General features: G+C 48.3%; 2 protein-coding genes across 2 annotated transcripts; one reads left to right on the top strand and one right to left on the bottom strand.

The window, feature by feature from the left end:
* Positions 1 to 222: 222 nt before the first annotated feature.
* OOEP (oocyte expressed protein) lies at positions 223 to 1,174 on the top strand (the record flags this gene model as incomplete). Its single annotated transcript, XM_079716255.1, has 3 exons — positions 223 to 385; positions 580 to 759; positions 1,095 to 1,174. The coding sequence occupies 3 exons, from the start codon at positions 223 to 225 to the stop codon at positions 1,172 to 1,174; spliced, it is 423 nt and encodes a 140-aa protein (XP_079572381.1).
* A 9,069-nt stretch (positions 1,175 to 10,243) lies between these two features.
* Positions 10,244 to 11,558, bottom strand: KHDC3L (KH domain containing 3 like, subcortical maternal complex member; the record flags this gene model as incomplete). The annotated part of the gene is made up of 3 exons (XM_079716256.1): positions 10,244 to 10,791; positions 11,058 to 11,237; positions 11,390 to 11,558. The coding sequence occupies 3 exons, from the start codon at positions 11,556 to 11,558 to the stop codon at positions 10,244 to 10,246; spliced, it is 897 nt and encodes a 298-aa protein (XP_079572382.1).
* Positions 11,559 to 13,062: the final 1,504 nt, after the last annotated feature.

Genomic DNA, 13,062 nt, shown 5'->3' on the forward strand with positions numbered 1-13,062 from the left:
CCGCCGGGGTTCCAGGCGGAAGAGAAATCGGGTCGACGCCACGGCTCGCGGTACGAAGAGCGCAGCAACCCCCGGAGCCAGCGCCCACGAGGCCGCCCGGGAGCAGGGCACAGGCGCACCGGAGGGGGCGGGGCCGGCCGCAAGCCGTAAAGGGCCCAACTTCGCGCCTCCACAAATCCCGCGAGAGCTGCTTGCCCCTTACCGCTGGCTGCCGGTTCGAGCATGGTCGACGACGCGGGCGCCGCCGAGGCCCGGGGGGACGGGCTGCTGGGGTTCCCACTTCCGCCGCCACGGATTCGCTCCCGGCCGTGGTGGTTTCCTGTGCAGGAGCTAAGGAACCCGCTGGTGTTTTCTTTGGAGGCGTGGCTGGCCGACTCGATCTTCGGTGCGCGACCCGGGGCGTGGTGGTGGCCCCCGAGTCGGGAGAGGCCAATGAGCCGCGCTCCGCAGCCCTTTCCGGGCGCGCGGGCCGCGTGTGATGCGCGGTGCCCGGCTTTCTGCCCTGCCCGTCCCGTCCCCTTCGGGCCAGCTCCTCCCGCCCTTCGCCGTGCCCCGCTCAGTCTCTCCTTTCGCGTTCAGGCCCAGACCGAGCCGTGGTTCCGGAAATGGAGTGGATGAGCCAGGCCCTGCTGACGGTGGACGCAGTTCACGCCGGGAAGTTGGTGGAAATCACCGTCTTCGGGCGGCCAGCTGTCCAGCGCCGGGTGAAGAGCGTGCTCCTGAGCCTGGCGTCGAGTCACCGGGAGCAGCGCGCCCGAGGTGAGGGGCATGGAAAACGTGCGTGGGGAGGGAGCCACGGGGGAGCCACCTGGCCGTGCCTGGTCTCCTCCCAGCCTCCGTCTTCCCAAAACTCCCAGTATGCTACACGTGGTCCCTGGGCATCCCTTGTGAGTGGAGTCCAAACAGGACCCTGGGAAAGTAGGCTGAGATGGGATGCATTCAGGCCCCTCACTGCCCGTGCCAGCCTCAGCTTGGTCGCGCCGCTGTTTCCAGGTCCTAGGTTCAGAGCTTCCACCCCGAAAAATGGTACTGCCAGCACACATCCACCCCCATGAAGGAGCAGTTTGAAACAGTGAGCATTTTTCCTTCTCCAGCTGAGAAGATGGAACAACTCGAGGAGTTCTTGAAGGCCCAGGCACCAGGTCCCCAGGTCCCCCAGAGTCCTGTTGCATAAGTGCTCTCCGGGGCATGAGAACAGTCCTCCTTCCACTACTAAAGTTCAAGAGAAGCAAATATCCTTAAATCTGTGCATTTATTTTTTTCCTGTATCTCGATGGATAGCGGTTTGATTATTTTGCTGCAAACGTGAGTTTGTAGTGCCATTCTAGTAAATAAATGAATTTCCTTTTTTCCAATGGCATAAAGATCTTGGTTCACTCAAAATTAAGCAAATTTATAAAAGATTGACTCTGTTCATTCATATCTTGATGTGAGAGGCTGATAGGTGGTGGGTTTATTTTTGTTTTTTTCTTAGTTTCTATCGTTTTGAAACTACTAACCCTTTTATGACTTTATGGTCAGAGTCAGGCCCTCATGCACAGGGGGCAGAAATGCAGGGTCAGACAGCTTTGGGTTTCTTTTGCATCATTTGTTCTCAAACTTTAATGTGTGTAAGAATCACCTGTAATGGGCAGCTTGTGCATTGGCAGGTGGCCTTCCAGCCGGCTGTCTCCTCTGCCCCCCTCCCCAAGCAGGTGTCCTGCATGGGCTGGGTTGTTTTTCCATTACCCTTTACAATGCTATGACCAATCTCTGCAAAACAGTTCCAATCCCATGCTGCTTCCACTTTCAGGAAGCAGAATTCTTGGAGGAATGATTGCCAAGAGCTCTGTGGCTTTAGACACAAAGTTGGAGTTGATTGAACTCATGCAGTTTCTTCACCCCTTAGCAGTAGTGGATTCTAGCCGTTTGCAAGGATTTTAAACACACAGATACACAAATCTTTGATTACGAGGGATATTGAACGTTATTCTACTTCACTTCACATTTCTGTTAAACGCTTTTATACATTTTTCTTTATTCATTCCTGTCATTACTTCTTTCAACTCTGAAGATAAGGATTTTTATTATCTGTAAAAGCTTTTGTAACAAATAATGGTCTGTTACAACCAATACTGTCCACCCCTTTGCTTCTCAAATTTTTTGCATACGAAAAATGTTTATTGTATGTAGTTAAACCAGTTACTGTTTTCTGTGTGATTTTTCCCCCCCATCCTCATGTTTTACATTTAAGCTTAGAGTGCCTACTTTTTCTCCGTTTATAGAAATTTGATGAATATCACTACAGGTTTTTTCCTGGTGGGATTTTTACAAAATCGGACTATTTTTGACTGTTCAACATTTGGAGGAAGAGAATTATGCTTAATACGTGTCCAGTTTTCCAAAAATTATTCAAAACTAAGTTAGTAAATGATCCTGTTTTCTATCCTCTATACACGTTAGCATCTTGAAGTCTTAACCCCCAGTACCTCAGAATGTGACTGTATTTGGAAATAGGGTCTTTAAAGAGGTAATTAAGGTAAAATGAGGTCATGTGGGTGGGTCAGTATGACTTTTTTTAATAAGAAGAGGAAATACAGACACAGGTATGTGCATACACAGAGGAAAGACCAGGTGAGGACCCAGCAAGAGTACGGCTACCTCTGCAAGCCAAAGAGAGAGGCCTCAGAAGAAACCAAACCTGATGACACCTTGATCTTGGACTTCTAGCCTCCAGAACTTTTAGAAAATAAATATCTGTTGTTTAAGCCACCCAGTTAATTATTTTGTTACAGTAGCCCTAGCAAACTCATGCAACATTTAATATCTAAAAAGGGTAGTTGTTCTGTCATTCTAACTTTCAGAATTTGGGAGTAATATTAGCTATATATTTATTGTTAAGAGCTTGTATCACATACCAGGCCCTTGAGCTAAGCACCAAAGTAGGATTCTTAGAGCCTAAGTAAATTGCTGAGATCACAGAGCTAGGACTTGGGGGTGGGTGAGATTTGAACCAAAACGTTGATTCTAGGATCTTACCTCTATAATATACTTTCCCACCTGCTTTTATTTTTCTCCACAGCTGAATTTCAGCTCATTCTCTTTATGTGTGTGTGTGTGTGTGTGTGTGTAAGTGTGTGTAAGAGGAATTAGAATACACTTAATTTGTTAAGACTCCACAGTATTTGTTATTCTATTGAGGGACAAGACAATGTTTTTTTTCCTAACAAGTTGCTAAGGTAGAAGTATCTACTAGTACCACACTGAAAAATAGCATTGTTGATTTTTCTGATGATAAACATACTTACATCCTCAATATTTTTAAATAAGGCAATATAAAAAGTATTAAAATAATTACTCAAAAAATCTCACTGCTCATATGCTCCTTTCAAGTAACTTTCCATTATTCCAAATATTTCTCTATAATTTTAGTAAATATTTATGTATAGCATTCCATTCATACCAAAACCATGTACATCCACAGTGTGAAAAGATTCATCAAACAATACAAAGGGGACACATGCATGTAGCCAGCAGCCAGAGAAGAAAAGATATTACCAGCACTCCAGAAGCCCCCATTTTTGCATCCTCCCCAAGGATAACTACTGTTGTGACTTAACTATAAATGGACTCAATCTAAGATTTGTCCATGTTGCCAGCAGTTGTAGTTCCATTGTATGAATAAACCTTAATTTAGTTTTCCATCCTGTTGATGTACATTTTGATTGTTTCCTATTTGGACTTATAATGAATAGGGGTACTATGAAAATTGTTGTACATGACTTGGTGCATGCATATGTGCATTTCTCTTCAGTATATGTCTGGGATTGGAATTGCTGGGTTATAGGACGTGCGTAAGTTCAAGTTGCAAAGGTGACTGAACCAGTTGACTTTCAGCAGTGTATGAGACTTCGAGTTGCTCTACATCTTTGTCAACAGCGATTTTTATTTTGGAGAATTTAGGTATTAGTGCTATTGCGCTGCAGTTTTTAAAAATGTAATCACTTCATTGGTTCCATAATATAAAATTGTGAGTGTACAGTTCGCTTTCTTTTTTAGTAAACTTAAGAGTTGTGCCACCATCAGCAGAGACCAGTTTGGGAACATTTCCATCACTTCACAAAGTTCCCTTATGCCTGTTTGCAGACAGTCTGCTGGCTGTCTCCACAAAGTTGCCTTTTCTGAACATTTAAGATAGGTAGAATAATATTCAATGTAGTCTTTTACATCTGACTTCTTTATCTTGTTGGACTGTCTCTGCTTTTTGATTGGGGGATTTAATGCATTCTAATTTAATGTAATCATCAGTGTGATTGGATTTCTATCTGCCATTTTGCTTTGTTTCCTATCATGTCTTTTGTTTTTTTCCTCCATTTATGTTAGATAAATTTTTATATACACTTTTTTTTTAAAGATTTAATGTTATTTATTTTTGACTGCGTTGGGTCTTCATTGCTGCGCATGGGCTTCCTCTAGTTATGGCGAGCGGGAGCTACTCTTAGTTGCAGAGCGTGGACTTCTCATTGCGGGGGCTTCTCTTGTGGAGCATGGGCTCTAGAGCACAGGCTTAATAGTTGTGGCACACGGGCTTAGTTGCTCCGAGGCATGTGGGATCTTCCCAGACCAGGGCTCGAGCCCATGTCCCCTGCGTTGGTGGGCGGATTCTTACCCACTGTGCCACCAGGGAAGTCCCTGTGTACACTTTTAAAGTGTTTTTTTTCCCCTTTGTTTTGCCTTAGGGATTATAAAAATCTTAACTCATTACATTCTGCTTCCGATTAGTGAAAAGGAGGGAAGGAGGAAGGAAAAACAGTTGAATAAGTGGAGACACTATGTTCTTAGATAGCAAAGTCAAGTGTTGCCTATTTGTGGTCTGTTCTTCCCAGAACTCAGTGCAATTCCAATTATAGTCACAGCCAGTTTTTAGGGGCTGAGGCTGTAGGATGAGAGTCCTTAAAGTCTGATTTTACATTTGCTTCAGAGGGACCCGAGAAGGCTATAATAAGGTTTTTTTGGGTTTTTTTTTTTTTTGGTTTTTTAAAAAATAATTTTATTTTATTTATTTTTGGCTGTGTTGGGTCTTTGTTGCTGCGTGCAGGCTTTCTCCAGTTGCAGCGAGCAGGGTCTACTCTTTATTGCGGTGCACAGGCTTCTCATTTCAGTGACTTTTCTTGTTGCGGAGCACAGGCTCTAGGCACACGGGCTCAGTAGTTGTGGCTCGTGGGCTCTAGGAGCACAGGCTCAGTAGTTGTGGCGCATGGGCTTTGTTGCTCTGCGGTATGTGGGATCTTCCTGGACCAGGGCTCGAGCCCGTGTCCCCAGCATTGGCAGGCAGATTCTTAACCACTGCGCCACCAGGGAAGTTCTATAATAAGGTTTTAACTAGCGTCTAGTAAAAAATTCTGATGAGGTAAATAGGGCAGATGTGTATTCACTAAACCGAAGTATGCAGGTGGACATAACAGAAATAGCCTGTCACTTATGCTCCACAGCTATGTTCCCAAGATTTCCAGAGAACCCATAAACAGCTGAAATTATATTCTTTGATACCTTTAGTGAGCACACTCAAAGACACTGTCCACACTAAATTTTTGCTGCCAACCAGTTTACCCTGCCCCCAGGATTTCCAGAGAACCCATAAACAGCTGAAATTGTATTCTTTGATACCTTTAGTGAGCACACTCCAAGACACTGTCCACACTAAATTTTTGCTGCTAACCAGTTTACCCTGCCCCCAAAACGTGTAGACAGGATTCTCTCTTCTCAAACTGCCTGTGGTCTTTCTTGCTTACAAATCCTGCTCTTGTTTTTTGATGTTTCCTCATGGTTAGATCTAAGTTATATATGTTTGGCAAAAATACTGGGTAAATCATATTGTGTCTTTCTCAGAGCATCACATCAGGAGGCACATGGTTTGTTTTGTTTTTTCCCCACTCTTAGTGATATTGTAAAAGGCCTTGTTTTGATTAGAAGTGTGGAGTTCAGAAATTCTGATGAGGGAAATAGTGCCAACCTGGTGTAACTACAGTGGAGTGGCAGGAGGACCTGGGACAGACTGTCAGCATGTGCTCCACAGCTGAGCCCAGACGTTTTCCACACAGGCTGTCAACAGTGAACCTTCTTCTTGGGTGCCTCTAGTCAGCCTACTCAAAAACTGTTCAGACTGGGGCTTCCCTGGTGGCGCAGTGGTTAAGAATCCGCCTGCCAATGCAGGGGACACGGGTTTGAGCCCTGGTCCGGGAAGATCCCACGTGCCGCGGAGCAACTAAGCCCGTGCACTGCAACTAATGAGCCTGCGCTCTAGAGCCCGTGAGACACAACTACTGAAGCCCACATGGTGCGAGTACTGCAGCCTGTGCGCCTAGAGCCCGTGCTCCTCAACAAGAGAAACCACCACAATGAGAAGCCCGTGCACCACAATGAAGAGTAGCCCCTGCTTGCACAACTAGAGAAAGCCCACGTGCAGCAAGGAAGACCCAAAGCAGCCAAAAATAAATAAATAAAAAATAAATTAAAAAAAAACTGTTCAGACTGACCTCTTTACTAGCCCTCAAACATTTTACCTGCAAAAATGGACAAATAAGAGTCACTGTTCCCAGAATTCTTTAGTTTTTTTTAACTTTAAAAAATTGAAGTATAGTTATTTATAATATTATTATTAGTTTCAGGTGTACAACATAGTGATTCAATATTTTTATAGCTTATACCCCATTTATTACAAAATAACGGCTATATTTCTCTGTGCTGCACAAGAGATCCTTATTGCTTATCAATTTTTTAAAAATGAATTTATTTATTTTTGGCTGTGTTGGGTGTTTGTTGCTGTGTGTGGGCTTTCTCTAGTTGCGGTGCGCGGGTTTCTCATTGTCATGGCTTCTCTTGTTGCGGAGCACGGGCTCTAGGTGCACGGGCTTCAGTAGCTGTGGCTCACAGGCTCTAGAGCTCAGGCTCAGTAGTTGTGGAGCACGAGCTTAGTTGCTCCGCAGCATGTGGGATCTTCCCTGGCCAGGGCTCGAATCTGTGTCCCTTGCATTGGCAGGTAGATTTTTTTTTTTTTTTTTTTTTTTTTTTGCTGTACGCGGGCCTCTCACTGTTGCGGCCTCTCCCGTTGCGGAGCACAGGCTCCGGACGCGCAGGCTCAGTAGCCACGGCTCACGGGCCCAGCCGCTCCGCGGCATGTGGGATCTTCCCGGACCGGGGCACGAACCTGTGTCCCCTGCATCGGCAGGCGGACTCTCAACCACTGCGCCACCAGGGAAGCCCCAGGTAGATTCTTAACCACTGCGCCACCAGGGAAGTCCAGGAAGCCCGCTTATCAATTTTATACATAGTAGTTTGTAACCCTTAATCCCATCCCCCTATCTTGCCCCTCCCACTGCCTGGTCCCTACTGGTAACCACTAGTTTTTTCTCAGTATCTGTGAGTCTGTTTGTGTTTTGTTACATACATTCGTTTTATTTTTTAGATTCTACATATAAGTGATAACAGTATTTGTTTTTCTCTGACCTATTTCACTAAGCGTAATACTCTCTAGGTCCATCCACATTGTTGCAAATGGCAGAATTTCATTCTTATGGCCAAGTCATATATCACTGTGTGTATACATATATATACGCACACATATATACATATATATACATATATATATACACACACATATATACATATATATACATATATATATATATACACACACACACACCACACCTTCTTTATCCATTCTTCTGTTGATGGACACTTAGGTTGCTTCCATATCTTGGCTACTGTAAATAATGCTGGTATGAAAATTGGGAAGCGTGTATCTTTTCCATAGGAGACTTCTGTAGTTTTTGCCTTCGTTCCTTGACAACTTCCATGGACGGCCTTGGGCCTCAGTTTCCAAACAGAATCTTCCTATCTAATCTCCATCTTCTTTTAATGGGTAAAATACATTCTTCTGTATATATAGTATACATGTCGTTTAAGGAATAAAATGAGCACTACAGCATACCTTAATAGAATAAAATCAATATTTTGGGAAGCCATCTGTATACACCTTTCCCTCAACTAATTTTGTATGCATTTTAATAAATTGCAAGTCTGACAATTGAACAGTGAGTAGGTTAGCCCTCTCAGATATTAAAACATTGTATAAAGATACATAGTTAAAACAGTGGGGTAGATAGAAAAAAATAGAAAAAATGATACACATGGACATAAAATAGATTGCTAATCTTGAGTTTGGGTGAGTATAGTGAAAGTAGCTTTTGTACCATGTAGTACGAAGATAATTGGTATGGCGATTTTGTAGGGCAGTTTGGCAATATAAAATCTGCAAGGCACTCATTCTTTAACTAGCAGTTCCACTTCTAGGAAGTTCTCTTAGGGAAATATTCCAATGTGGACTCAAGGATGCACGTAGAAATTCAAGACAGCAGTTCGTAATTGAGTAATTGGAGAAACAAACTAATCAACCACTAAGGGAAGGGCTAAATCAAACTGTACCCATCCTGAGAAAAATCAAGCTGCTAGAAGAAGGGAAAAAAAGGTGTGTACAATTACGTAAAAGTGCAAGTTAAACTGTTACTTCCGTAAGACAGTAAGCTTGAAATGGCAGATAGGAAGGTCTGGGGACTTTGATCTGGGTGAAAACTTGGATGTCACTGGTCCATGCCCTGCTTGGAGAGGAAACTAGTAAGGTTTTTTTTTTTTTTTTTTTTTTTTTTTAGATCAACTCTTTATAGGCATAAGGAATTTTACCTAAGTGCCATCACATCTAAATGCTTTTATTTAAAGTTCAGTCTCCTTTCCTTGGCTCATCTCCAACCAAGGATGTTTACTGTATCTTACCATTTTCTTTCATAAGATCATCTCAGACATGTCTATGTGTGTATATGTAGGGTATTTTAAACCTAGTTTCAGGACAGTCACAGAGACTCCTAAATGTTCCATTGGCTTGCTACCTGCTATTCATAATCTTTCTTGTAAAGGACAGAATTTGATGTTCTGGTCATGTGGGTGCTACTTAGAGGGGGGAAAAATCAAGATTGAGTCTTAATTCTACTCTGATTTAGCCTCAGTTGAAACTTTGAGTCTGCATTGATTGAGTCTAAATGTTTAAGGTTCACTCAGCCTTGCCTCTTCTGAAAATAGTTAATAGCCTATTTGTAAATTCAGCTTTGCATCTTTATATTTCCCTTGTTATAAACTAAAGGCTTATTCAAAATTGGAGTGATCATTACTGGTGACCAAAGGGTCTACAATAGACATACCACTCCCTGCTCTTTAAAATTAGGTTTCCTTGGATTTTTAAAATGAAAATTTTCATAGCACTAAATTGACTTGTACTATTTAAAAAAAATCCTAACACCCAGCTGTTAACAGTTTACTTCTAGCCAGGGCACCAGCGTCCCAGCCAGCAGCCAGGAACAGGAAGCCAAACTGATAGAGATACTACTTCTCTCTACGGTGGTACTCAGAGTACAACATGTGAGTGTATAAAGTTAACATGTTGTACATCTTAATTTACACTGTATTATATGTCAAATATATTTCAATTTTAAAAAGTGACAAGGAGGGCTCCCCACTGCTGCGGTTACTAGTTAGCAGGGAAGAGTCACCAGCACTGCTTGTGTCTCGCTGGCTTCAAACATCACTGGAGGTCGAGTGACCCGGGCAGGACTTGGAGACGACAGCTGCGCTGTCCTGGCCATTTCAGTTTTCCCCTAGTCGCCAGCAGTTGCCTGAGCTGGGAAGTCTCTGCTTGCAGCGCTATGATACGCCCACCCGTGAGGCCCGTTGAAACCAAGTTTTCGCATCCCTTGTCTCTGAGTAGAAATATCTCAGGCTTGGAAAGGTTTCCCATGAGGACAGACTCGACGGCCCGAGAGGTCCCTCACCTTGCAAAGCCAGATGCGCACGGTGAAGGAGCACAGGGGAAGCACCTGCCCGAGGCGCGAGAGACTGCAGCCCGGGGCGGCTAGAAAGCCAAAAGCTCTCACCTGCCTCTGGGTAGAAAGCCACCTGGAGCAGATAGTGGCTGCTGGAGGGACGTGCCTATCTCTCCCCTTCCCCCTGCCAATTAACAGACGTTAGGGAAATTCGATGCTTTATTAGAACTCTTTAGATTCGTGTTTGCAAACATTTAACAGGGAGTGGCGGGAAGCGGGGAAACCAAGAACAACCCACACCATTCTTTTCTCAGCTTCTGCAGCAGCATAGGGTTCCAGGAGGGGCTTCCACTTTGACCTTGCCTGGCTCTCTTGCTCCGGGGCCCGAAACGCGTTCAGAACCTGGTAACCGGACCCTGGACAGCTTCGGGGAAGCTCTGGGTGGCCGCCTCCCGGGCTGCGCCGGGGGACCGCTGGGTGGCCGCCTCCCGGGCTGCGCCGGGGGACCGCTGGGTGGCCGCCTCCCGGGCAGCTCCGGGGGACCGCTGGGTGGCCGCCTCCCGGGCTGCGCCGGGGGACCGCTGGGTGGCCGCCTCCCGGGCTGCGCCGGGGGACCGCTGGGTGGCCGCCTCCCGGGCTGCGCCGGGGGACCGCTGGGTGGCCGCCTCCCGGGCTGCGCCGGGGGACCGCTGGGTGGCCGCCTCCCGGGCTGCGCCGGGGGACCGCTGGGTGGCCGCCTCCCGGGCTGCGCCGGGGGACCGCTGGGTCGCCGCCTCCCGGGCTGCGCCGGGGGACCGCTGGGTGGCCGCCTGTCGGACCGCGCAGGGGGACCGCTGGGTCCCGGCCTCCCGGGCTTCGCTGGGGCACAGATGGGTCGCCGCCTGTCGGACTGCACTGGGGGACCGCTGGGTCGCCGCCTCCCGGGCAGGAGGCTTCTCAGAACCTGGAAGAAGAACAACGAGAGGAGGTCGCACCTGTGTCCCACATACTCTCCACATAGGAGTTACCCCTTCGGGCTGCAGGGGTGGGACCCCGGAATCAGAGAACGAGGTCAATTTGCTCCTCTGGATCCCTTGCAAAGAGGAAACCCTCTTCCAGTCGAATTAAGAGGATGAGACCGCTGCTCCGGCACAGCCAGGACGCACCAGAATCCCTCCCAAGGAACCCGGGGCCTGCCTAGGGTACCTTTCATTGTTCCCGGCCCCGTACTTTGCGCCCGGAGTTGGCGGTGATAGTCGGCCAAGTTCATGATCATCGTGTATACATCCTTCTGGTAATAAGGCCGTCCAAATATCAAGATCTCAGCCTCGCCGTCCGGGTCCCACTGATTAACGTGAAGCAGGGTCTGCGACACACACTCGACATGCGGGATGTGCTCTCCGCCCAGGCCTGCGCAGGAAGCAACGAGGTCCTGAGCAGTGGGGCCTGGGAGGGGAGGCAGCAGGGGGCCCGCATGCGAGCCAGAGCCGCGAAGAAGCTGCCTGGGCGCGGCCAGCCTGCGGTGAGCGGCGGCCTCGGCCTCACCGCTCGGGCCCGCTCACCGAAGATTGCTTCCACCAGCCAGGCCTCCAGGTGAATTGCCCTCGGACTCTTCAGGTACTCGGAGTGAAACCAGTAGGGCCGCTTGGTGAGGTTACCGAGCACCTCGAAGAGGGTCCCTTCTCGCTGCTCCAGCTGAACGAGCGTGGGAAACCGCTTGGGGGCGGCCATGCCGCGGCGAGCCTCGCAGGGGACTGTGGGTCCGCTGCCAACCGCCGGCCGCGCGTCAGACCCGCCGCCGCAAGGGCCCCCCCGGCCTTATATCCTGGGCTTTCGGCAAGCCCCTCCCCCACCCGCGCCCTCCTCATTGGACTCCAGGCCTCGCCTCCGAAGCCCGCAGCCGGGGCTTCTTCCCCGGAAGGCGCAGCTGCGCTGGGGCGCGCGCCCAGGGCGCTCTCGCTGGGCGGTAGCATCTGGATCCTACCGCTTCCCCGCGCGCCAGCCTGGAGGCCACAACCGGGAAGCTGCGGAAGCCATAACTGTGGACGCTGGGCGGCCAGGACAGCCCCGGAGACGTAAGGAAGATCCAACGACGGGCCGACAGCTTTCAGAGGAGCTAATCGGTATTTGCAGAGACCCGGGTGCCTTTCAGACAGTTCTAATGGGACCAGTTGAGCGTTCCCGACGGGTTGGAATAAATTTTAATGGAAAATCTAATTAAGTACGTCGGAAAAACAAACGCTCAAGGAGCAGAAAAAGGTATTCGGAGGCCAAAGTAAGCTCCTCCCCACTTCCTCCTGGACCCTGACCACTGAGCACCCTCCCCAGAGGCCACTGCATTTCCCGCTTCGGCCTTAACCTGTTAGAGACGGCTGCGCACACCCAACAGCGCCTGGTCCGTGTGGTTTGCACCCCAGAGGGAAATCCCTTGAAACTAACACGATCATAGCTCCATTTCTTGATTTTTCTGTCTAGCTGAAAGCATTGCCTATTAACTGCTGCCCAGAGTATTAAAAATTCTCCTGTCCTTTTATCTCTAATTCTTTCTGTGTCCTTTTATCTATAAAGGAAGCACTCTCAAATATGTTTAATGAGCCTAATGGTTTATTTTGATTTGTTCAGGGCAGTAGATAAATGGAAGCCAGCAAAATCGGATAGTAAATTTGGACTGAGTATCATAGATAGAGCCGTAATAGAAGCAACTTAATATCGTTTGTAAATAAGATACAGAGTTCGACATATTCTACTGGAGAGTTCTCACTATACTCTCCCTCAGGTCGTCCCCTCCCTCAGGCTTCAGGCTTCAGACGCACTGTGCCCCCTCCCTCGCGGGTTACACTGAGACCTAAGAAATGGGAAGTCCCGACAGTCGTGCAGGGCTGGAAGCTGCCACGAGCGGCCTGTGGCAGAGGGTGGCTCAGTGAGTGTCCCTGCTCATTGCTCTTGGCCCTAAGCCAGCCTGAGATCAGCTGCCTGGTTAGGCCTTCAGGAAGGGCGGGGTCGCGCTGAGACTGAGCGCCAGGCTCGCTCATCGGCCCTTGGGGTCCCCAGAGCCCCGTGGAAAGAGCGCACCCTTTCCGCCCACCGCGGCCTGCACGTGGCCGAAGCCGAGGCGGAGCAAGTGGAAATGGAAGAGTGCGTCGGCCTCCCGGGCTCCCACTGCCGCGGAGGCCTGGCAGGCGCGGGTGGTGGCCGGAGCCCGCAGGCTCGCGGGGCCCCCGGGGACGCACGTCGG

The sequence above is a fragment of the Hyperoodon ampullatus genome (assembly GCF_949752795.1).
Source record: "Hyperoodon ampullatus genome assembly, chromosome: 12".
NCBI classification, from domain to species: domain Eukaryota; kingdom Metazoa; phylum Chordata; class Mammalia; order Artiodactyla; family Ziphiidae; genus Hyperoodon; species Hyperoodon ampullatus.